The following is a 27,204-nucleotide window of genomic DNA, read 5'->3' as shown; positions in this document are numbered from 1 at the left end:
TATTATCCATTAATCTACTATCTATCTCATTATATATTCCATTAATCCCTTCACCTATCAATAAGCCATTGAAATACTGATTTAGGGTTATGAATCAAGTTCTGTAATGGGTCCAGCAACTCCTGCTAAGAAATTATCTTCGATGATGAAGCAGCAGAATGGTATGTCGCTTAGAACTCGCAAAACCAGATCTGTAGAGCCATTAGAAAAGGTAGAGCCAGTAACTAAGAAAAGCTCTTATAAAAAACAAACAAGTACATCATCAGGCTCAACATCAGTTGTGGAGGGCAGTGTAGAGGCAGTAGATGAGATTCAACTTACCACGTGTCCTAGCGGTAGCCGAAAAAAGCTGACACGAAAAGCCAAATCAATGGATCCATTGAATGGAAAAGGACTGTCTGAAATGCAAACTAACACATCAAGTTCTGCTTCAAAGGTTGAAAACGGTGTAGAGATTATACAAAATGATCAGCATAGCAATCGTAGAAGCGGAAGACGAAACAAATTAGCAACAAACAAAGTTGAAGTGAACAACAACAATAATGAAGATAACGCAGCAGGTGATGGAAAAAGCATTGGTCAGACACAGAGAAAACGTGCAGGAAAGTTCTTTGATTTAAAAAAGCTTAGAAAGCAAGATGCTGAGTCTGACTCGAATAGTTCCCTTTATCCCAGTAGTGGCTGTTCATTGCAGTCACTGCCTCAAGTGGGGATGGCTAAAGATTTGTATAGTGAATCTATTTCCAAAATTGCTCTCAAAGATTCTCAAAAAGGCAGAACCAAATCTTCAGCAAACGATCAAAAAGTTTCAAAGAAATCTATTAGCCACAAGTTATCTGAAATGCATTCATCTGAAAATTCTACACAGAAAAGGAGCAAAAAGAGGTCATCAGACAAGATCAGCTCACCACATAAACCTTCTGCTAAGAATCCTACTGCTAAAGCACCGAGGAGAAGTACAGTGAAGTTGGTAAGCTACAAAGAATCGGTAACAAGTGATGATGACTCTGATAAGGATAGTGATTTCAGTCCAGTCAGTGATTCTGCAACTGACAGTGATGTCGATTCCCAAGAGGAGGTGCATAGTGATGAACCCGAGCAGGTGCAAGCAGCTCAACCACCAGTCAATAAAACTGCAGTTACAAAATATGTTTCTGCCGTTCCTGCAATGGGCTTGAAAGAAAGGTCATCTAAGAGCGGTAAAAAAAAGCCTGGGAAGTTTGAAGTAAACCAGCCTAAAAAATCGAACCAATTAGTTGTAGGCAAGGTCCCATTCAATTATGAAGCTTTGGCAAAATTCAAGCGCTCGCAAAAAGAATCTACAGATGCACCATCTAAAGCATTTAAAGGTGTTGCTGCTCCATCTCCAGCAACACCTTCAAAAATGAAATCCAAAGTTGCTAAAAAACGATCAAAAGCTGCTTCATCCACAATGGATGAAGATGCCAGCTCTTCTGACGATGATGCTGCTGATTGGGAAGAAGTGAAAGGTAAGAAGTGTCCCTTCTGCAAAAATTGTTGTCCTCTATTGTTAGTGTAGAATAGATCTACAAAAACCATTAAACATAAGTAATGCTGGAACAATGCAAAAGAGAAGTTCTATGAGGTAAATGGAATAATAATTGATTTGACTCCACTTGGTTTAAATCAATTTCTTATAGAATTAACTGTTACTAAGATAATTTCAGTGTTACAACTTTGCTTTAAGCTACCATTTTGTTAGTGCTAGTACATCCTTAGATTTTGTGTATATGTATTATTTGTGCATTGTTTTTGCATATATATCTATAAATCTCAGAGTTTGACTGTTATTCATCTGTCCAGTGTAGCTATGAAGGTTTAGCAACAAAAAATCACCTTCATACTGGATTTGAACTCACGCCATTTAAATCGCAAGTCTACTAACAAGTGCGCCTAACCACTTTAAATGCTGAATTTAACTTAAATCATTTTAGCTTACTAAAAATATACTTTAAGCTAAGTTTTAGTATGTATTTTACCAAACTAAACTTCAACTTTGTCATCGGCTAAAATTTTATTAGTTATCTATCTGTTTTCAGTTTCGCTTTTGCTATACCTTATAACGAATAACACTGAAGTGAGATAGCCGTTATTTCCTGGTAAGCAGTACACCGACTGCCAAATTTTAATTATTTTAATTTTGAGAGAAATTTTTGTTGATATCGTATGGCGAAAACAATTTCGTTTTCGTATTGCGAAGATGGAAAAAAACATCGTGTGCCGTGTTAATAATTTAGCGTTTACAATCACGAAAAGGATATACAGTATTAGGTAAGAGCGATGGGTTTGATAAGAGCGGCTTAGCTTTGTGGCTAGGCGTGCTTGTTAGTAGATTTGTGATTTGAGTGTAGTGAGTTCAAAACCAGTACGAAGGTGATTTTTTGTTGCTATAACTTTATCGCTATTACTGGACAGACAAACGACAGACAGCCGACTACAGATGAACGACAGACTAACAAACATTGACATTTTTAGATAGTGTATATATGTTAAGAGCAGATCTATATCTGTTTAAAACAGATTTGTAGTGAATTTCCTAACAGCTCAGTATTCTTTATATTTATATTGTAGTATTATAACGTGTGTGTATATATATATATATGTATAAATTAATGTATACATACACGTATATACAATGTATATAAATATTACTTAATATATATGTATATGTGTATATTTAATCCAATCGGGGACGATATGGCATATATATATGTGAACTGATTTTATTAAAGTGGATTGGAATTCACTCTACACACTAGAGGTGGAACGAGACACGGGACGTCTCGAGTATCGACCTGTCTCGTCTCGTATCGGTCTCGTATCGGTCTCGTCTCGACTTGACTATTGCCAAACTCGAGACAGGAAATAGAACTAAAGCTCCTGCGCACGGTTGTTAAAACAGGGCTTCTTGCGGTAGCAACAACTCCATATATTGTAATGGATTGCGGGCAACTGCCTTTAAAGTTATACCCGGTCCGTTACTACCTGTTGCTATTGATTATGTTGGCCACCGAGTCTAATCATGTAGTCCGGACAACGGCCCTGTTAATATATTGTAGTTCGGTTCAGTGTCCTTAAAACAGATACCGGGTCGTATCTAATTACTCTTCGGATAATCCTCGGATAATAAGACTATTGGGGGTAAAATGTCTGTATTTTATCGTGTCTAAACACCAACTACCCTTCATAAAATTCGGGCCTCTTTTATATACTACCAATCGCGGGTAAAACTTGCCCGGACACAAAGAAACGAACAGAAGGCCGTGTCGACCATAGTCCGTGTTCGGTTAACAATGCCATTATTGTTAGTTCAATATAAGAATACACATGTACATGTATACAGTAATTCATATAATTTCATGAGTACAATTTAAATATAATTCACATACTACAGTTAATACACAAACAAAACTTAACATTAATGAAACGATAAGAATGAAAGTGTTATCGTGTGTTCTTTTAGTTGCGGTATTTCTTTGTAGAGCGACGGCTAACGGTTTCATTACACATTACATTAAATGTAAGACTTATTCAATAAATGTTAAAAATATACATGTACAAAGCAATATGTTTTTTAATAATTATGATAAATCAAGCTCAATATTCTTAGAATATATAATTTCGGTATTTTAGAGCTGTTTGTGTCACTTTTGTTTACAAAAACTACATGCATATCACTATTAAAATGTTGTATTCAAATCGTTTACACCAGGTGAAAATTCAATTTAAAAAGAGCTTTATCAATTTTATATATACCAAGTACGCTAGTACTTGTGTTGTGATATCATCACCAAATGCTCATTATTTCACTGTCTCGAGTCTCGAATTTTTACAAGACAGTGTCTCGAGTCTCGTCTCGAACATAAAAAACCTGTCTCGTTCCACCTCTACTACACACTATATGCTTCACTATCCATACATGTAGTTTTTACATAATATTTTTTAATGTATCTGTTTTGAAGCTATGCCTAGTATTGCCTAGAAGTTACTTAGAGTATTGCTCGTTGTCTTCAGCTCTCGAATGAGTTAAACCAACTTCGATGCATTCTTTGAGGGATTCTCATGGAAATATTTCCTTCAACATATTAGTTTGCGACATACAAAGCTAATATTGAAACTGGTTAACTCGGCATTTCAAGGTTTGACTTCATGCAAAAGTTCTGCATCATTTTATACAGAGCCTATCATAAGGTTTCTTGTAACATAACTCGATCGCTTCGTTTGAGCTCAATTGGTCATCATTACTATGAGCTGGCAGTCTGCTTTTTTGTTGTTGTACTCAAATTAGCCAAGAGTTATTCGATTTAGCCTGACCATCTACAATGATGTAGCAGCAGATTTTGAACTAAAAGATAGCTCCAATTGTATTAGACCTATTTGTTTAGACTTCATTGTAGGTTTGCGCTCTAGTATATTCTATAAATATATCCTTCATATCTTTGGACCTTTTGTATATGTATGTGGGTATGTTTTGTATTTCATGTCTTTGGTCTAGTGGTTATGATATATGATTGCTACATTTTAAACTTTATTCTACATATCTAGTCATCAAGGTGTACTTGTACACATTAAGTTTGTTATGTATATATATATATATATATATATATATATATCTATCCATATTTTAGATTTGCCAACAGGAATAAAAAGTGTACAAGTAACAGTAGATTCTACCAAGGAGAAAAAGTAAGTCTCTGTTTATAGTCACTTGAAAGAGCGATGTCTAAACTTACACTCAATTTAGAGCAGTGTCTATACTTACACTCAGTCGATAGAGCAATGTCTATACTTACACTCAGTTGACAGAGCAGTGTCTATACTTACACTCAGTCGATAGAGCAATGTCTATACTTACACTCAGTTGACAGAGCAGTGTCTATACTTACACTCAGTTGATAGAGCAGTGTCTATACTTACACTCAGTTAATAGAGCAATGTCTATACTTACACTCAGTTGATAGAACAATGTCTATACTTACACTCAGTTTAGAGCAGTGTCTATACTTACACTCAATTGATAAGGCAATGTCTATACTTTGATAGAGCAATGTCTATACTTACACTCAATTGATAGAGCAATGTCTATACTTACACTCAGTTGACAGATCAATGTTTATACTTACACTCAATTGACAGATCAATGTCTATACTTACACTCAGTTGATAGATCAATGTCTATACTTACACTCAGTTGATAGAACAATGTCTATGCTTACACTCAGTTGACAGAGCAGTGTCTATACTTACACTCAGTTGATAGAGCAATGTCTACACTTACACTCAGTTGATAGAACAATGTCTATACTTACACTCAGTTGATGGAGCAATGTCTATACTTACATTCAGTTGATAGAACAATGTCTATACTTACACTCAGTTGATAGAGCAATGTCTATACTTACACTCAATTGATAGAACAGTGTCTATACTTACACTCAGTTGATGGAGCAATGTCTATACTTACATTCAGTTGATAGAACAATGTCTATACTTACACTCAGTTTAGAGCAGTGTCTATACTTACACTCAATTGATAAGGCAACGTTTTGATGAAACTATTTATTGACTAGGAAAGGCTGGGATTGGTTCACATATTCTCAGCAGTTATGGAGGAGGTACATGAAACATGAGCATGAGTATCGACACAAGGTGAGGGTTCTAACACACACTGATACATCGATACCGATTGATGAACGATCCTGACTTCTAGTCGTTGGCATTACAGTCATACTTCGACTTTCGAGTGCCCAAAATATGAGAAACTTGAGGTACGAGCCAGCTTTTAAGCAAGTTTTAGCACTAACATACGAGCCATGTTTGAGATACGAGCACGCGAGTCAGTGGCCAAGTATGTCGGAGGTGTCTTATGAGAACAGCATCATTCTGTATTTTTCAACTGCTCAGGTTATACTTTCGCACCGTGTATTTTGTGTGCGCGATGTTCATTGTAGAGTTATGTGAATTGAAAGTTCTGTGCGTAGACCGAAAGCCAACCGGTACAATGAAGGATAATGCAAAGAAAAAGTGAATGAGAACAATTGATATTAAACGTGAAATTATTAAAAAATATGAGAAATGTGTATGCGTGATAGCAATATGACAGAAATACATCCACAATATGTACAATTATCAAACAGAAGGATTATATTAAGGGCATTAAGTTTGCAAAAGGACTAACCATAGATTAACCATAGTGTCTAATTGGCACAGCAATATTCACGATGAGATGGAGAAACTGCTCAGGCTATGGATAAAAGACAAACAATTGGCCGGCGACAGCGTAACTAAAATAATACTATGTGAAAAGGCCGGTGCTATCTATCAAGACTATAAAAATAGACATTCGGACAAGTTGGCTAGTGGTCGTGCATTAGCCCTTTGTGACGACACCCGTGTTCATCCTTTTCGCAACATGTTGAAAGTGCGACAAAGGCAAACGTCCTTAGATAGGTTTCTCTTAAAATGACCGACTGATCATGAGAGCAAAACAAAGGAAAAATTAGCTAAGCTGCGAGAAACCTAAAACTATGAACGCCAAATAAACTTTAATTACGTTAAGTTTAAAATGAAAGTTTGCTTTTAAGTCTTGGAATCAGAATCCAAATTTTTTGAAGTCAACTGTTCCAAGTCAATGAAGGATAACTTATCTCTCCCTCCCTGGCAAATGCTAGCGTTAGCTTCTATTGTATGTATTTAATTTTACATTTTAATTAATCACATTTCCTTGCATTATTTTTTATTTGTTGCTTTCTGAAAGCATATGGTGAGTTAGGACAATAACCAACATGTTTTTTCTGTTACAATGTGTTTTTGTTTGCGTTTTTTAGAGTATGGAAACCAATCAATATATATTTAATTCTTCTACATATAAATAAATTGCACCAGCATGCGAGTAAATTGACATACGAGCTCAGTCCCAGACTCGCATTAAACTCGTAAGTCGATGTATGACTGTCATAGCCGTTAAGGTTTAAGAGCAAAACTTTGTGATGTTGGGTGTGTTAGTCTCCGGTATATCAGTCTCTGATAAACTTTGTGATGTTGGGTGTGTTAGTCTCCGGTATATCAGTCTCTGATAAACTTTGTGATGTTGGGTGTGTTAGTCTCCGGTATATCAGTCTCTGATAAACTTTGTTTGAGCTTCATTGTCTCAACTGTAATACACCTATTAGTTACATTAGTCTGAATGTAGCTTCAACTCCCGAATATACTTTAATATCAAGTTGAATTGATCAAACCACATAGCGCTATATGTGTGGACAGTTCATCTACGCGTTTGCGGATGCATTTCTTAGCATTTAAAAAGAGATATTAATACATGATGGTGTGAAGATTGGAAATATGTACACAAAATATTACTTTCTTGTAGAGGAATAAATATACATATACAGTCAAACATGGATAACTCGGCCACGGATAGCTCGAAAACATGGTTAATTCGAACAGTTTCTTTGGTCCGTTCCCACGTAATGATAAATTGCTATAGATAACTCGAACTCAACACTGTTAATTCGAACTGTTTTTTTGCCTAACGGCTACCGAAACGGTTGTTATCGCTTTAGAAAATCACTTTAATCAAAGCCATAGAGGTAAACCTCATATTTTCGTAATTCATAAGCGTTGTTATTACCACCATCGGCAAAATAATTTTGTCAACGACTTTTCTAAAGGTTTGGTCAAATTTGATTTACACTGCTATACGATTAATAGCACGGGCTTGCCGGGTCACGCGCGCAAGGATTTTCGCCACGCACATACAAAACAAAAACAGCATGTTGTTTTGCATGTGCGTGGCGAAAATCCTTGAGTGCGTGACCCGGCTAGCCCGTGACGAATAGTTTTCCGACGTTGAATCCGTGTTGAATCAACGTCGGAATGTTGAATGTTTAAAACGTCTTAAAATTGTTTTTACTAAACGTATACGTTGTCTTAGCTAAAAAAAACTTTTCATCGTTTGACCTAAACACAGAATACGTGTGTACATTCAATAAGTATCCATTCAAAAAGCGTGAGTGATATACAATGTACCGTTAAACCTCGTAAAACTTTTAATTGAACTGCCTCGGAGTGTTGCTCTTAACGAATCCCAGGTAAAGTAAGGGATTTTTCTTTGGTAACTTTTTCTTGAAGTTGCATAAACTTCAAGAAAAGTCGGCAAAATTGATCGTGGGTAAAACGCTCAAAAGAAAAAGATGTCTTTTCTTTTGAGCATTTCAACAACGATCAAGTTTTGCCAATGTCAATCTAAAAAAACGTCCTGGCAATAACATCACCTCAAACAACAAACCAATCTCAAGTGATAGAAAAATCTCTATACTTTTTGATAAAAACGTTTTAAACTTTACATTAGAAGCATTTAATTTGAAACTAGCCATTTGTGCTTTTGATTTATATTATAGTTTGCATATGTACATGTATCTACTAATAAATAAGTAAATACAAGGACTTGTGACAGTGCTCTGATAACTTGAATGCTCTGATAATTCGAACACTTTTGCTCGGTCCCTTGAAGTTCGAGTTATCCATGTTTGACTGTACGTATATCTTCTTGAGTACTGCTATGAGCATTTTTACAGTTTTCACATCGAGTTATCTTTGTTGTTACATCGAGGGATTAGATTAAAACTATTTTATTTCTGCTGAATTATGCGAGAAATTATGTCAGGTTCTGTTTTAATCTAAAAAAGCAAAGAAAGTACTTGTATTTAGTTGTAGCAAAAACAATTGTTTTGCACTTAAAAGGTAACTGTATGAAAACGATTCGTTGTGACAGGTATAGAACCATTTCTTAATAGGTATTCTAAGGAAAATCACCAATGGTAGTAATCACAACTGAAATAATACTCACATATTATAACATGAGATTTTATGGTCTATTAAATGTTTGCTGTCTCAAATTAAAATTAATAAATTGTTATCAAGGTTTTGAGACTACTTTTTACAGTTTCATTTGCACATAAAAGTCAACTGTGTATAAATGATTCGCTGTGACAGCTTCATCTTCAATAGCCTCAAAACTTCTACCAGGTTTTTTACTTGCCTAAAAGACTTACCAGGAGATCCTTTCACTCAAAATAACTGAAGTGTAGCTTAAATAAGAGCTTTAGACACGCCAACAATTGATGATACTATACAAGTTTCCTTGCCCCGCTGTTAGTAGATCTATGAAAGCCACTTTCGTAGATGAAATATGTTTTAGAACATTGCAATACTGACCCTTTATTATGTAGCTATGCATCGTGGTTGACCTTTTCACAACAAGGTTGATGAAAAGCTTTTAATCTGATTTATTTTTAAATAAAACACTTCTGCGCGATATTGGCTTTACTTTTTATGAACTCATCGTACACTATATTTGTTTGGTACACACCAGCTGCTATCTCTAGCTCTTCTGGTACACATCAGCTGCTATCTCTAGCTTTTCTGCTACACATCAGCTGCTATCTCTAGCTCTTCTGGTACACACCAGCTGCTATCTCTAGCTCTTCTGGTACACACCAGCAGCTATCTCTAGCTCTTCTGGTACACACCAGCAGCTATCTCTAGCTCTTCTGGTACACATCAGCTGCTATCTCTAGCTCTTCTGCTACACATCAGCTGCTATCTCTAGCTCTTCTGGTACACATCAGCTGCTATTTCTAGCTCTTCTGGTACACACCAGCTGCTATCTCTAGCTCTTCTGGTACACATCAGCTGCTATTTCTAGCTCTTCTTGTACACACCAGCTGCTATCTCTAGCTCTTCTGGTACACACCAGCTGCTATCTCTAGCTCTTCTGGTACACATCAGCTGCTATCTCTAGCTCTTTTGGTACACATCAGCTGCTATCTTTAGCTCTTCTGGTACACACCAGCTGCTATCTCTAGCTCTTCTGGTACACACCAGCTGCTATCTCTAGCTCTTCTGGTACACACCAGCTTCAATCATTTCCACTATAGTTGCTGTGTATGGCTTGCTGTGCATTAATTTTCCTTTGTAAACATTCGGCCACAGTTGGGCTTATCTCTATTGCCAAAGTCTGACCAATTGTGACTAAAAACATAGCAAACTGATTTAAAGTGTGCCTTTTTAGAGATTAGGCCAGGTTGACATAATAGCAGAGTTTACACTAATATTTAAGTTTGCCAAGCGGTATGGTATTTTTCCTTTGCGATTATCTTCTCTTGAACGGAAGTTATGAGCATTTAGAATGAGTAAGTTTAAAGCACATAAATTACATAATTTTTTTATTATATATTTCAATACATCAGAGTCTTGGCTTTCAAATGAGCCTATATTCAATACACAAAGAATAATAGAACTATGAAAAACAGGGTGTCAAAAGTACGTCCTGCAAAAAAACACTTGGTTCAGGTACTCAAAATGTGACGACCTAATTCTCATTTAGCCTTAGGTCGTCGATCCCTTTCGCTGCCATTGAGGCCGCGTTTTTCTGTGACAATCGGTGCCGTTAAACCCGAGTAGCGCTAATGATAAACTAAGATTCTAGATAATCAACAATGCCCGCGATCGTACTAATGCCCGACCAATACAAACACATGTTCTGGGTTAATTAATTATGCTTCAATAAATGTACTGTCATTGATAAAAGAAATGAAATCACATCGATTAAATTGTGACCTGCGGTTGCGTGGCCCTAGGACTAAACGTCAATCGCACTTTCGCGAGATCACGCAATGCTTGAATTTAATTAGTCTCAGCCGGCACCTGCAACATTACATTAAAAATAAAGAGCTAGTGCATAATATCATTGGGAAAATATAGTATGGTTCTTAGAGTCTGAGGTACTTATTATAGAAATAATATGTACATGGAGAACTAATGACACTAATTCCTTTGTCATCTTCATTCGTTCTCTGGAGTTGTCCTACCTTCGCCTGCCACTAGCGTCATTATCGTAGTTGATAAATAAGCAGTAAGAGCATGCAACAACGAAAATGAGAATTGTGACGTCACAATTTTCGAGACAACGCCAGTAAACTTTTTCGCGGTAGAGCTCTGGGGAAATCCTATAAACACCAAACAATAGCTTATTCGAAAGCCAAGACTCTGATGTATTGAAATATACAATAAAAAAATTATGTAATTTATGTGCTTTAATGAAACAAACACCTACTATAATTATAAAGAACTTATTGAAAGAATCAATGAAAGTTTCAAACTAGCCCTATACTCCGAGATAAACATGTTGTCTCTATTATGGTTACTGAGTAGCCTGGTCTCCAAAACTGACTGAATTTATGACCGATAGGCAGCATCTGTTTCCTGCAGGTTGAATTGCTCTGTCTACTTTCATCTGGGCAACAATTGAACGCCGTATGTAACGATGAGCTCTTCAAGGCGCTCGCTCTCTCCTCTTTTGAGAAGACTACCCTTAAAGGTAAAAAGTGTACAGAAGCAAACATCATGACCATTCTATCTACAATCATAAAAAGAGTCAAATTGGTGCCCAAGCCTCTCCTACAGTCAAGTGTCAACAGTGAGTCTTTGGTGAGTTTGTGATCTGTTTTAAGTCAGTTGCACTGACTCGGTATTGCGTATAGACATGTTAAACACCACGCGCACCATTAATTTCATGTTGTAACACTGATGCTTTCCTTTAAGGGTAATTCACATCAAATTTCAAAATATCTCATCAGCAAGTGTAGATATTTTGCTATCATTTAAAATTTTGTTTGTTGTTTCAGGTGATCTCACTGCCACGATGTTTCATGCTAAAACAAACAAACAAAATCTCTAATGATAAAAAATATCTATATTCTCTGACAAAACTTCTAAAATTTAATGTGAATAACCTTTTAATATTTATGTTGTGTTTTCTATAGTTGGACACTTTTGAGGAAGGCCTGCTCTCCGGAAAATTACACAGGACTGATGAGTTGCTCCTTGTAAGTACTCTAGACTCCTCTGAAAATTTTAGCCTCGCTTCTATGACAATTGTTATCTTTGTGGTCATTGTTGTCTCACTTTCAGGCTAAGTTTACTCTCATCGCTGACACCCACGGACTCTTTCCTTTGATGTTGTGGCCTATCCATGGCAACTGTACTTCGACACTATTTATACTCACCGTAGTTGTTAATAATAACCTGTTATCATTACATTCATCCATATTTTGTGCTCCATATAGAGACAATCTTCATCGAATACCTGACGTACTTATATTAGTAGCCCCCAAGGATAATCTACTAATTGCAGTTTGTGCTCGGAATGCTGCGGGCTCTCGGTGCTTCAGCAAGACTATGCATGGCCTGGTATCCAGTACCTCTTCGGATTGCTCACTTTCAGAAGCTTCAGCAAATCGCGAAATCTGAGGCTTCCGGCTCAAAGTGAGTGTTTTGCTCCACTCTGCTGACCCGCTGTCAGTTTTAGCTGCTTATGTCTCTAGTTACTTGTAGTGCCAAGTATAGTCGAACCTCAACTTAGCGATCACTTCAACATACGAACAACTTATTTTACAAATGACATAAAGTTTGAAATTTAAAAAAATTTGTTTTTGAACCAGTATTTGGCTCAATATTTAAAATACTTTGTGTTGTACGATGTTTGAAGTTTCTCCAAAATGAGGCTGACTTTTGAGACTGACTGAGGCAGGTTTAAATATATTTTTAAACAAAAAGTATATAAGTAATAAAAACAACAGTCGATGTGTCAACCAAGGTAGTTTAGACTGTAGTTTGTTGACATTGAATTTAGTTACACCACGTTGCTCTATCATCATCGCTGCCTCTGAATCTCCTCATCAACTAGCCTGTGCTTCTGTTTTTATGCCTTCTACTGTAAAGTACCAATCAATACATATTTTTTATCCAGTTTTTTATTTAATTCATATCATCTAGTTTTTTATATTTATCTTTTACATAGTTTTCTATAATGCATTTATTTTAATGCTATATACAGATACCTGATTGATTAAAAATATTATTATTAATACTTATATTTAATAAATAAAGTATTAATAATAATATTAATTAGTTATTATTGATAATAATTAATAATAATTAATATTTGGTATTAAAATATTTATCATTAAGTCTTTGAGCTGTATAAGATATTAAACGAAATGCAGTGTACTTTTTAAGAATCTTTGTTTTGGCATGTGACAGTTTTGACACGCAGCGAAATTGTCTGAGGTTTTTGAGGTTCGGCTGTTGTTAGTAAGTTTCTGACCATTACTATTGAGTGTAGTGTTATGAGGATGTCCATTTGTCAACCAAGGCAAAGTTTTCTTATGTTCTATTGGCGACCCAAATCTTATATCGATGCTATTTGATTGTGTATTAGGTAAAAGCCTTGGCATTGATGCTAGATAAATGCAAACCTTTAGTCATGCAGCTGGCAAGACATCAAGGGAACCACGACAATCAATAAAATAGCAAACATCATTTGGACACAGAGTATTATGAGACAAAAGTTGTAACAGATGTTAGATACAAGTGAGGCTATGGGCTACAAGTGCTTTGTTGAACAGAAATAAAATGATCTTTTATCTGAACTCTTAAATGTTCCTCCCGGATTGATCTATGCTTGGGTGCTTATATTTGCTCTATGTCGAACTGGATATTCCAGGTTCCCAAAACCTTTGCTTAGCATGTTAAAAGTATGTAAGCTATTATAACATTTGACATGCTGATATGTTTAACGTGAAATATAACATCTACTGATAATGCAAATATAAGTTACTCGCACAAAAGATAAAAAGCACTCTTGCAGTTATGGTCAAACTTTAACAAATGGTAATGATTTTAAGTCGACGTTTGGAAACACTGGCGGATTGTGGTGAGAATAGTCTGATTAGTGACACGCAGACAGCTGAGTGTTAATTATTAGTATTAAAGCACATAAATTACATAATTTTTTATTGTATATTTCAATACATCAGAGTCTTGGCTTTCGAATGAGCTATTGTTTGCCATGGTGAGACAGACATTGGTTGGTGTTTATAGGATTTCCCCAGAGCTCTACCGCAGAAATGTTTACTGGCATAGGCTCGGAAATTGTGACGTCACAATTTTCTTATGCGGTGTTGTGTGCTCTTACCGCCTATTTTATTGCTTACCGCTTATATTTATCAATTACGATAATGACGCTAGTGTCAGGCGAAGATAGGACAACTCCAGAAAACCAATGAAGATGACAAAGGAATCAGTGTCATTAGTTCTCCATGTACAGATTATTTCTATGATAAATAACTCAAATTCCAAGCACCATACTATGTTTTCCCGATGATATAATGCACTAGCCCTCTCATTTTATTGTGATGTTTTATTGCGACTGAGACTAATTAGTTTCAAGCATTGCGTGATCTCCGAAAGTGCAATTGACATATAGTCCTAGGGCCACGCAACCGCAGGTCACAATTTAATCGATGTGATTTCATTACCTTTATCAACGACAGTGTATTTATTGAAGCATAATTAATTAACCCAGAACATGTGTTTGTATTGGTCAGGCGTTAGCACGATCCCGGGCATTGTTGATTATCTAGAATCCTAATTTATTATTAGCGCTCTCTGAGCGTAACAGCACCGATTGTCACAGAAAAGCGCAGCCTCAATGGCAGCGAAAGGGATCGACTACCTAAGGCTAAATAATAATTGTGACATCACATTTTGAGAACCTGAACCAAGTGTTTTTTTTTGCAGGACATACTTTTGACACCCTGTTTTTCATAGTTCTATTATTTTTTGTGTATTAAATATAGGCTCGTTCGAAAGCCAAGATTCTGATGTATTGAAATATATAATAAAAAAATTATGTAATTAATGTGCTTTAGCAACAGCCTGGTGTGCGACCATCAATAAATTTCCTGTAGCTTGTCTATTGCCCTCTTTGAATGTTGTATTAAATTTCGATATGGTCTAGTGAAAAGAAAGAATACACTAACTGTTGCAATTGTTGGACCTGAGACAAGCATTTTTAGTTGCTTTTAACATAAGTCAAGGCTGTTGTGTTTTTATGTTAAGAAACATATGTTGTCATTCCAGTTTCTAGATCTGTGGTTTCATGGTTCTGATCCCTTTGCAGCCCGAATGCTCTATTCCCAAGCGCTATTATTTCTGCTAGTGTCGATGCACTCCATAGCTATTTCTTTGTTACATTCACCATTATTTGTCACCTAGGAAACGTTAAACACTGACGCATTTGTCAAGAAGTCATGCACCAACTAATAAAGTATTAATGTGAATGAGTAACCTCTCTAAATGTCGATTTGCTGCTTTTGCAGGACTAAAGGCAAGATCAACTTTCCCTTCACTCCAGGTATCTCTATTCAGTTTGTAATATTTTTATTATATTTGTAACTGCACTGCTATTTTTATAAATGATGAATTATGTGTGTAGTTGTCTCCACCTCAACAGTTTGCACAAATACCAGTTACGGTTTCCACCAATCATAGAGATGATTAAAATGCTATTGCATTCTTCAACTGTATGCCGGGTATGCTATCATTTTATGAGTACATTTCCCAGCAACAACCCCTAGTAACACTAGTGATAATTGGTCCTTTGTTCTTTCAACATATCATGGCTTCTGTTTTGTTCTCTCTTCTATATTTTTTGTTATTGCTGTGTTACACCAGCTGAAGATATATTATATTTATCAGGTGAAAGATTTCATCAAAGTAAAATTTTGTGATGTGCAATAGCAGTTTTTCTCAAAATTATGAAGGGCGACGTGCGGCACCATAAATTAAATACATAAAATAAAATTAATTTTTTGCTGCTGTAACAAATACTAAGATTTCTGTTTTTGTAAGAAGTTGGTAATCTTTTATTTAGTTAATAACAAAATAAAAAAGCCTCTATTAGCAGGCATATTATCAAATAAAGTGTAAGCTGTAAAAGTATCCTGAATACAAAATAGCAGGGAACAATTCATGTTTGAGATTATTTGTGTAAAGAATTAAGAGAAAATTTACATGAGAGGATGACTTCAAATAAGTTATGCGGAATAACATACAAAAACAAATTGATTGATACTATATACAAGTGTTCATGTCTGAAGGCTAGATTTGCTATCAGTATTGATCGCGGCAAGATTGATTGTTGATTACTAATTGGATGACTATAATATGGTCTGTATCATCTGTCTGTGTGAGTATCATCGATGTTTACCCGTATGGTCTATCTGCAGTGGATTAATTATGTTTTTGATTGAATCGGCAGCTTTCATGCATAAATTCAAGCAGATGCTGATAGTTGTGAGGGTTAGGAAATAGTTTTTATCTTATATTTATGTAAGGTAACTGTATAGGTAATGGTCTACTGTTTCGTCTTTATCCGAGCATGTGCATGTTGGTGTAAATGTTAATTTGAGTTTGTATAGGTGATATTGTAAGGTTGTGTGGCCTGTGAAGAGCCCTGTTAAAATAATTTATCTCCTTATTTATCTCCTTAAAGATATTTGTCTCCTTGGTACTATAGGTAAGTGGAATAGGGTTCTTCTCCAGATGTTCTGTTTCAAGGTCCTTCAATAAACCAGTGGAGCAGTGTCCTGTTATCAGATGAATTCTCCATCGTCGTAGCTAATCATTAGCTGTTTTCAAATAGCAGACTTTTTAAATGACTTGTTGACATATCTGCTGTAGTTGTGTTTTTACTATTTAGGCTTACAATGTGAGAATGTATCTACTTTTGAAATTTGTTTTTGTATATAACACAATTTTTGTGAAATAGGTCTGTTCGACTGCCATTCTACAGTATGTGTATATGTCTCTGGAGTTTAGAGACTCAGATGTAGGTATATTTGTGATACGGTGGAGTGCTTCCATTGAGGGGTTGGTCTTTGCTCCCAGTATGTCTTTCAAACAGCTATGGAGAGGATTGTCAGCTTTTTATCCCATATAAAACTATTGTGAATCACTTTCTCACATTTTGTAAAAAATGTGCTGGTACCACAGGTGTACATGTGGTGTACATCGGTAGCAATTAATTTCTAGACTTGTTATTATCGCTGTTATATATTTCTGCCGTTTGTGATGACAATTACGTTTGTAGTTTTTCTAGTTGATTGTTCGCCGGCGAAAGCTATTGAAGTCTAGGCACATTATAGTACGCACGATGTAAACTTGGCCAAACTACGTGAATATAAGCGGGTGACATTCCGTGACAATATGGACCTAACCCGGCAAAGATATGCCGGTGAACAACAGTAACAAAAAATTTCTAACAATTTGTAAACATGGAGGCGTTATATAGAATATTGCTCAGCCTAAGGTATGTCGACTCTGTGGCGCAATTGGTAGCGCGTCTGACTCCAGATCAGAAGGCTGCGTGTTCGAGTCACGTCAGGGTCATATCTTTTTTCTTAATCTGGTATTAATGTAGTTCAAGAATTTACCAAGTAATCACTCAGTACAAAATTGTGATTCGAAATACAAACTAGAAGATAGCATTCGATTCAAAATAAGTCGTATGGCAACTTGCTTGAAAGCTCTTGAACAATAAAATAGTTCGTTTGTCCCAAGTTAAATAGCCTCTATGAAGTTATTTTGTGGTAATTGTTTTGCACCTTCTCATTCTTCGCTGATTTGAACGATATTTTGACTCTGTGATGCAGTTGATAGTGCCTGACTCCAGATCAGAAGGCTGCGTGTTGGGAGTCGCATCAAGGTCATATTTTTCTTTTTTCAATGAATAAATATAATTCAAGAATTCACTGAGTAATCATTTGATAAAGGATTTTAATTCGAAATACAACTAGAAGATAGCATCTGATTCAAAATAGATCATATGTAGACTTACTTGAGAACTATTAAATGACAGTAGTTTTTTTGCTCAAAATTAAACAGCTTCTATAAAAAGTATTTTGTGGTGATGATTTCGTATCTTCTGATTCTTCTCCTAAGTGAAGGATATGTTGACTCTGTGGTGCAATTGGTAGTGCGTCTGACTCCAGATCAGAAGGCTGCGTGTTCAAGTCACGTCAGGGTCATATCTTTTTTCTTATTTTGGTATTAATGTAATTCAAGCGTTTACCAAGTAATCACTCAGTACAAAATTGTGATTCGAAATACAAACTAGAAGATAGCATTCGATTCAAAATAGGTTGTATGGAAACTTGCTTGAAAGCTCTTGAACAATAAAATAGTTCGTTTGTCCCAAGTTAAACAGCTTCTATGAAGTTTTTTTGTGGTAATTGTTTTGCACCTTCTCATTCTTCGCTGATTTGAATGATATTTTGACTCTGTGATACAATTAGTAGTGAGTCTGACTCCAGATCTGAAGGCTACGTGGTTGAGTCACGTCAGGGTCATATGTTTTTTGATTCATAGGATCGATATTATCCGAGAATTTACTGAGTAATCGATCACTCGATAAATTATTTCAATTTGAAATACACCCGAGAAAATAGCATTGTGTTCAAAATAAGTTGTATTGAAATTTACTTGAGAACAGGGTTTAAACCAGTGCGGTTTAAATCGAGCGGTTAAAACTCGGTTTAAACCAATGGTTCAAACCAATTGTTTTTAATCAATGGTTTAAAAGCCGGTTTTTTCGGTTTTTTTCATTATTTTTTGTGAAAAACATAATATTTTAAGCTTCTAGTGGTTATGTGCGATAGAAATGCAATTATATGTAATTATCAACTGTGGAAGTTTATTTAGGACACAATAGTAAATTGATGGCGGAGCTCAAGTTGAAACTACATGAAATCCTAGCACAACAATGAATTAGTGAATTTAGTTTTCAATTGCTTTTATCAAGTGATATAAGGATCTCTTTAATGGTGAAATATAAAAACCATGTGAAATATACTAATCCAATCATCGTCTCTAATAATGAATGAATACTTTTTCAAGTCTGGCCAGTGAGAAAGGATTACTTGTAATTGGAAATTAAAACAATAAAATCCTTTTGGGCAAAAGCTTTAAGTTCGCAAACTAATATTTCATTTCTTGGGCACAAGACAAAGTAGTTGGATTGTTACAATTCAGTTTATCAAGTTTTTTGTGATTTGAAAAGTTAAAGTTGTGCCTCAATTTTCCAACATGCCTCACAAACAGGATCCCGTTTGGCAGTTTTTCACTCGAACTGCAAAGGCAAAGGTTTTAAGACAAAGTGTAATAGGTGTGCTGTCGTAATGCGAGGTCACGCAGATAGGCTTAAAGCTCACGTAGCAAAATGTCAAGCTGAAAACACCAATTTAGACAGTGATGCTAGTATTCAGGTGATAGAAGTTGAGTCATCTGCCACTGCTCCAAACACTAGCAATGCATCTGCATTATGCTCTGCTCTACACTACATACGACTAATCACTTGGATTAAAATTCCTACTTATACATAGAGCTGTATGTAAAATATTAACTTTATGTGATAAGATTTCTGCTCTGTATTTCATCAATCATGTTTGGTTAAAGACTCATTCCGAAATTTCCTTGTTCTCTCTCTTATTTCCCATAACAACTCCCACAGCACCATCTTTAACAGATGATTCCATATATGTATGTTCAATACTCAATCATGCAGCTATAGTAAGTGATGTTAATTAGACTTAAAATTGCAAAAACTGGTAAAATTATGAAAACCGGTTTAAACCATAAAAACCGGTTTAAACAAAAAACCTGTTTTTTCATAAAAAAACCGTGGTTTTTTCCAACCCTGCTTGAGAAAACCCAAACGATAGAATATTATTATTTGCTCCACATTTAATAGCTCCTCTGAAAAGTATTCTTTGGTGATGATTTCTCGCACCTTCTGATTCTACTCCTAGGTAATGATGTATCGACTCTGTGGCGCAATTGGTAGTGCGTCTGACTCCAGATCAGAAGGCTGCGTGTTCGAGTCACGTCAGGGTCATATCAGTTTTTTACTTGTTTTAAAATATAAACTAACTAATAATATTTTATTAAAAGTTAAGATTTTGGTCATCAGCCGTAGATTTTCGTCAGGGAAAAATTGTTTATTTTCCAAAGCATAACTGCTATGAAATAGTTTTTTGCGACGATGATTGGTCAGCTTTTGTCTTCAAAGCGGTGAAAAGTTTGACTCTGGTGTAATTGGTAGCGCGCCTGACTCCAGTTCATAAAGTTGTACGAAAGCTTCGACAAGGTCGAAATTTATTTTTGGTTCATATTTACATAGTGATTAAAAATAAAATGTATATTATATTATATTAATACGACAGCAGTTTATTCAGCCTAAAGTTTGTTTTGTCATCACAGATAATACCACATTATTTTTTCATGCCATTTTTCTTAGCTGTTCTTTAAATTTGTTTCTGTACATTAAATAACACAAATTTAATCACGAAAAGGTTTAAGAGATAGATAAAAATGTAGCTATGAACTTACATCTTATCAAAAACACCTAAAACAAGGAAATCTGCACAATTAGTTCAATACAATTTAAAGGACTGAGCTTGTCAAGAAACTGTTGGCCATGAAAGTCGGTATTAAAAATCGATCTGAGAGTGTCAAAAAGTAGATGTAGCATTACAAAGCAATAATGATACACGAGAATTTTAAGACACGCTTGGCAATGATCTTTCTTATCGCTACTGAATGACAAACTGTTTATCTGACCCTCACATTTACATCTTAACCAGTCATCGACGTGCACCAACGCATGTCTTGCATTGCATTCAGTGAGATCGGACATGGCTGTGTAATAATCCTTAGGTTTTTTGTCTTCACCCATCTTTGCCTATGGTTCGACTACAAATCAGCAGGCTGTGTGCTCAAGTTCTGTGAGGATTATAATTTTTCTCAATGCATATCCATGGTATTGATACAATATTAACCAGATGAAAATATCAGCATTTCGAGGTATACAATAGCACATCAATGACTTCAGTGCACCTCAGAAGATAGTTCTTTTGCTGCTCTCAAGTTCGACAGCTCTCATGGAAGCCTCTTTGCAGTTTTTTGCCTTATCTCAAACCTTCCAGTTTACGCTGTGGCATCAGCTGCTTAGCATCAGATTTAAATGCTCAGTGTTTGAGTCATGTCAAGCTCGAAGCTTATTTCAGCAGACGTCACAGCTGATTCACAGTTTGCTCTTTCAAATCGAAAAGCTTAATCTTATTTGCATTGAATAATGGTCGCTGGCAGGATGCAGTTTGCTGCATTTTGTTGTCATTCTGATTGTTCTTTGTTTTAATGCATTTATCATAACCCAGGAGTTTTCTTAGAGTAGGAAGTCGTACGCTATCTAACACCAACCATCTCTGTAAAAGTAAGAAAACTTGGCAAATAGTTTCATCATAGTGAGCATGTGTTGTGGTGAACTATTGTGAAGTTTGAAAATCCAGTTTTAAACTACATTAAAACATTGAAAATTTAATTTACTGAGGATTGACAGCCTGAGAAAACTTACCTTGCAACATATTTTTGACATGCTATGGTACATGTACATGACATGGTTTAGCAGGTCATTTGCCACTGATTCCAACTTGGTTCTTATTATGTGGCGACTCAACCTTTTGAACTTCCCTGAATCTTTGTATATCGATATTTTATCATGCTGCCTCACAAAATATTATTTCAAAAATGTTTTGCTCAATTTTTTTCATCAACATGTTCTGCTAAAGTACATTTTATGTCTTAGCAATCGAATTATTTCTTGAACAGATTGGTTAAAGCTCCATCTACTGTCTTATATAACTTACATAATATATACCTATACATGTATAAAAATTGAAGAAAATACGGTATTTTCCAACCGTATTGATTGTTGCACTATTACAAGTCATTTTGTACAGTGTTTTTCTCCACCTAGAAACCATAAACTGATGTTCCTTGTATAACATAAGTTGACAGCTGCCAGTTTTATCATGTACTTGATACAAATGCTTGAAATGTAGTCGGCAAGGATTCAACTTTTGGTTTATCTCTAGACAAAATTGGGAAACAAGATGAACAGATTTGGCTGGAGGCGTATGATGTGAGCGCCAAGAAATGGCTGACAATTGGTGGCAGTGGAGCCATTTTAGCCGATTTGTCAGAAGTTGAAGTGAAGCTGTCTAAACCAATCACATACATTGTGTCATACGACAACGGTGAGTTCCTTTGCAGTTCTTGTAACTATGCTGTTGTTAGGGTATGTTATCTATAATCTACATGTATATACAATATCAGTTTAGGTCTGGTTCTCATTGGTCACAATCCGCATGCATAAGTCGACCAGAACCTGAAGCGACACATGTACGACGCGTTGTAAATATTGGCTTAAAAGTCGTATGATGCAAACACTTTTGGCTAAATTCAAGTTTTACCCACTGCTCGACCATTGGAGATTATGATGGTGTTTGGCCTAGTTACAAATTGTCCAATCAGAAGCAGGCTTGTTAGCTGGTCTCATGAGGCATGCTCAGGTGCTTGATACTTGTTCAGATGGCAAGTTTAAGGATCTAACGCAGAAATATGACTCCAAGTGGATGACAGGCACAGCTAAGCTTCGAGTTTCTGATAAATGGTGGCAGAAGACAATCGCTCCTTATCGGCCTCAAGAATCTAAGAAAACTAAAGAAGAGGACAGCCAACTCCAAAGTATGATTAATGCATTCGATAATATATTTGTACCTAGTAGTATCACAACAAGGAATCTTGTGTATATACTGTATGCTAACTTCTACCATTTGTTGATTGTATATACATCATATATAACATGTACAACATCTCCGGCTTCTTTCTGATTCCCACTAAATTTGACAGTCCAACTTTTCACTAAGAGTTTGTTAAGCCGACAGATCGATATGAGAAACACAGGCATGTGTTTGCTGCTATGTGTATAGGTAAGCTGTGGTAAGCTTTCAATGTATAAAATTTATTCAAATTTCTAAATTTTCAACTTTTTTTAAAACAAATTATTCTACATTTTCAACTCAAATGTATGATAAATGCAAAGCACCAAAATGTGTTGTGGTTCGAGTGTGGTTCAATAAAGTGGCGGGACAGTAGTTATGGCTTTCCTTTGTTTAAAGTGGAGAAAATATCTGCAATAAATTACCTAAAGCTCAGAAATGGGTATTCAGTGACCAACTTATGCTATTTTAGTATTCAAACTTTGTCTATTTTTTTCTTTTAGATAATCTGGAGCAAATGCCATTCCCTAGTACTATTTCTGGCTTCAAAGACCATCCTTTGTTAGTACTGTGTACTTCCTTCTTGACACATTCGCCAAATCTTGCTTGATAGGTTTTGGCAATATATCTTCATCGCAGTTCATTGTGTAAAAGATTTCACAAAAATGGAAATTTTACAAGCTAGTTGGAATTTGTAATAGCCAACTCAGTCTACATTTGCTAACATTGTAACTGCACAGGGTTAATATCACACAATTGTGTTGACAGGTATGCACTGGAGAGACACCTACTCAAATTTGAAGCCATCTACCCGCGGACAGCAGTTCCTATGGGATACACAAAGACAAAAGAGCCTATCTATTCTAGGAGTTGTGTACATGAGGTGTGTTGTTGCTGTTGCTGCTTAACTCTGTGGCTTGGCACAGCTTTTGCGTATGTCCAAAAGCTGCGTGGTCCGGCTTTAGCAGGTTTCGTACAAAACATTTCTGATGAGTAGTTAATTAGCCTATTGTGTCTGTACATAAATGAAAGGAAACAGTCGTCCGCCTGCGTGAGCCAATAGAAAATAAGTTTACAGTCCACCCGTAGCTAGCTTTCGCTTTACAAAAACTTAACTTTTTGGTTATAATTTCTTTGCAACGACCACTCGTGTCAGGCATGTTACAGCTTTGAAGGTTTCAGTAATTGTATATTAATGAACTTTGAACAATTAAACTACCGAGAGAGATTATTTTATTTTCAGTGGTAATAATAACGTCACAAGCTACAATAATATTGACAACTTGTTTGACGCTGAAGAAGCTCATGGAAATGCTCATGGTAGTAGCGAGAACTGCTAAAAAAGTGTCTGTAACATATTTGTAGCCTTTTTTATGGTATCAGCTGATGTAGAACTTTATGTTCATTAATTTGCTATCAAAATATTTTTCATAGACTGTGGTTCAAAGGTTATGACAATTTATGTGAGCCTTTGTTAAATATTAGATTTTACCAAATATTTAATTGTACCATTAAAAAAATTAATTTGGTAGTCAAAGAGTTAATAAATGAACTGTGATCAGCTCATTTTTGCCCATTACAGCTTCATTCCAGGGAGCAATGGCTAAAGGAGGCTTTGCAGGTAAAAGTGGGTGAGGAGCCATACAAGTTTGTTAAACCAAGGCCATCATTTAAGGACTGGAAGAATGGAATAAAGCGTACAGAAGCTACGTTGGGGACATTTGGACGTTGGCAAACGGAGCCTTATGTTCCTGCTACGGCCGAAAATGTAAGTGCTCTGGAATGTGTGTAGCAAGTCTCTCGCAGGACAGTCTAATAATATATCTGCCTTGTGGTAGTCATTGCTACTTGTTGATTTTTATTCAATCCTGTTGCAGGGTATCGTACCTAAAAATGCCTACGGAAATGTTGATATGTACCAACCCCAAATGTTACCAAAAGGCTGCGTACAAATCAGAAGTAAGTGGCTGTATTTATAATTACATTTTCATACTAATTTTCTCATACAAATATGATTTTATGCTTTTGTTAATTGTTGACCATTCTGTTCTGAACAGCTCACTCATCTCCTACGATCAATGGTCGGAATGTTTTCTCTTGTAGTCGACTCAATAGGGAAGATAGCTCGTAAAATGGGTATAGACTGCGCACCAGCTATGGTTGGATGGCAACTCCGCTCTTCCGCTAATGTTCCCTTGTAAGTCGGGGTGTTCATCTACATGTATCATATTGGTAGTACCTAGTTGAAGAATAGCGTTTTCATATACACTTTCATTTGGAGTTGTGTGAACAAATCGTAAGGGAGCTTCTGAAGAGTAGGCTTTGCTTTTCTAGTTAGTACGTAATCGTGATACATTATAGTATCATATCACAACATCTGATTGTACTTTATAGTATCATATCACAACATCTGATTGTACTTTATAGTATCATATCACAACATCTGATTGTACTTTATAGTATCATATCACAACATCTGATTGTACTTTATAGTATCATATCACAACATCTGAATGCACTTTATAGTATCATATCACAACATCTGAATGATATTCAGACTAACAAACTTCATTAAGTACAGAAGTATGATATTCTTCATAGTTATATCTTATCCGTAACAATAATATTAATATGTAACAATATTAATAACAATTAATATGTACGTAACAAAAATCAGTGCTCTTAATAAAAAAGTATAGCAAAGTTAATGTGTTGTAGAATACCACGATGGAATCATGGAAGCCAATCAGTTACATAAAAAACTAGTAATGTTTTGTTTGTATGTAAATAATATGCATGTCTGAAGTCAGGCGTGGGTACTGAATTGATATTGGTTTGTCATGTAGTTGTGGAAGCTGAAAAGTTACTATTTTGGCAAAACCTCACTTCTGTATGTATAACATTACGTACAGTAATAAAAAGCCTTGGTAAAGCTGAATTGTTTAAATGTTGCATTTAATAGCATATTTAATTTAATAGCGCTTTCTTATCATTTCTTTTTTATTATTTGAGTTACTCAACTTGTATAATGTGATTTTATATGTATATATAATTGTAATTGTGAAGTGACCCTCAACTTAGTTGTCTTTAAATCATAATTTTCCGTGATGTGACCTAAAAGTTCATCGAATACTTGACTCGATATGCGAAGCAATTTCCATCATGTGACATCTAAAATTTCTCGAAGCAGTTTTGTAAGTAAAAGTGAATAAGCTGGTTAATGTGTAAAAATATGTCAACTTTATTAATTAAACTGGTATATCTAGTATAAGTTAGAGTAAGTTACACTGTGTGTTTCCATCACTCACTATACCAACGAATGTATGCCATGCCCATCCTGTAATTCTCTAAGGTAGAATAACAGTTAAAACACCGTCGTACTGATTATGACTTTATTAATTTAGTTTTACACGCAATGAAGGTTTTTATGTTTAGTTTTCACATAGTTTTATGTAATCGATTTGTTTTAATGTTGTAATTGCTTCAAATACTCTTGAACTCAGAAATGAATAAGACAAAATACCATTTATTCTTATAAAAATATCCCAATATGTGAAGGTTGCGACAGGCAGGCAAATATTAACTCTGACTTATGTTGTTTCCCGATTTACTAAATCAACTGAGAGCTCTATTTATACTAGTAAGTGTTTAAGTGATTTTGATGACAAGTCTTGGGGGATTTTGCTTTCTGGTGAACCTTTTCACTAAACTGACCAAACAATTGCTATCAATTGAATACCGATCACATTGTATTATTCAGCGCGCTACTGACAGCGTGTAACTAATCTTTGTATAGATAATAGCAGATAGCATTTACTAACCCTAGACCCATGAACAATACCTTTTCAAACTAGTTTCATCGCTGTAACTTGTCAGTGTAACGTTCTTGACAACTGATAGTGATCTGGACAGTTGTTTAGTGTTAATCATTACAATAGATGCTATTTATCATTTCTAGAAAGATTTTTTCTGCCAAAGATCCACTGTAATCGTGACTTTATTCTTTTGTTTTGTTAAATGAGCCCTTTTAAAACATATTTCACAGCACCAAATCCTGTGTGTATAGGTCATCTTGTCTATGGCTGCAGATTTGATGGATGGGTTATTTGTAAAGAGTTTGAGGATGCATTGCTGGCAGCTGTTGATGATTATGAAGAAGAGGAAGAGAAGAGGGCTCAAGAAAAAGTGGAAAAACGTGTTTATGGCAATTGGAAAACATTGATCAAAGGTTTACTGATCAGAGAGAGGTTGAGGCTACGTTATGGCAAAGGTGAGATTATAACCAAATGAACCTACGGCACAATTGATGATTGTTAACTGTACTGAGGATGGTTCATCTTTTTGCAACATTCAGGTTTAATGCATCCCCCAGTGGAGCATGCGTATTTCTAATGTTCTTGTCTCCCTTTTGAAACAATATCTGTAATGTTGTATGTGTTTATGGGTAGATTTAAAATTGCTATCTGTGCTGTAGATAACTTCTAAGGAAATGAGGGGAAGACTCATCGGATACAGCAATCTCATACATAACAGACATACATATCAACAAAAATTAATTTCAGCATGCGCTTCATGTTCTATAGTTACTACCCAGTTCTCTGTTGCATATTACATACTGTATTTTTGTTTTATAGTTGGTATTTTAGAGACAGGATAATAT

At 35.5% G+C, this 27,204-nt stretch overlaps 1 protein-coding gene and 3 non-coding genes across 4 annotated transcripts; all 4 read left to right on the top strand.

Annotated features, from left to right (window-relative positions):
* Nucleotides 1-106: 106 nt before the first annotated feature.
* LOC137406492 (DNA repair protein complementing XP-C cells homolog) lies at nucleotides 107-27,147 on the top strand. Its single transcript, XM_068093111.1, has 17 exons — nucleotides 107-1,490; nucleotides 4,575-4,707; nucleotides 5,592-5,670; nucleotides 11,293-11,511; nucleotides 11,847-11,909; nucleotides 12,218-12,348; nucleotides 15,246-15,297; nucleotides 19,161-19,182; nucleotides 21,876-22,019; nucleotides 22,354-22,509; nucleotides 23,048-23,105; nucleotides 23,313-23,427; nucleotides 24,127-24,312; nucleotides 24,422-24,503; nucleotides 24,648-24,741; nucleotides 26,633-26,814; nucleotides 27,019-27,147. Exons 1-17 carry the CDS (start codon nucleotides 107-109, stop codon nucleotides 27,027-27,029), a joined length of 3,111 nt encoding a protein of 1,036 aa, XP_067949212.1. The 3' UTR covers nucleotides 27,030-27,147.
* On the top strand, nucleotides 17,244-17,316 carry Trnaw-cca (transfer RNA tryptophan (anticodon CCA)). Its single transcript has one exon. It is a non-coding gene; the product is annotated as a tRNA-Trp (tRNA).
* On the top strand, nucleotides 17,882-17,954 carry Trnaw-cca (transfer RNA tryptophan (anticodon CCA)). Its single transcript has one exon. It is a non-coding gene; the product is annotated as a tRNA-Trp (tRNA).
* On the top strand, nucleotides 19,747-19,819 carry Trnaw-cca (transfer RNA tryptophan (anticodon CCA)). Its single transcript has one exon. It is a non-coding gene; the product is annotated as a tRNA-Trp (tRNA).
* Nucleotides 27,148-27,204: the final 57 nt, after the last annotated feature.

This window comes from Watersipora subatra, chromosome 1, assembly GCF_963576615.1.
Source record: "Watersipora subatra chromosome 1, tzWatSuba1.1, whole genome shotgun sequence".
NCBI classification, from domain to species: Eukaryota; Metazoa; Bryozoa; class Gymnolaemata; order Cheilostomatida; family Watersiporidae; genus Watersipora; species Watersipora subatra.
Note: the sequence above shows the minus strand (reverse complement) of the source record. Positions and strands in the feature narration are given on the sequence as shown.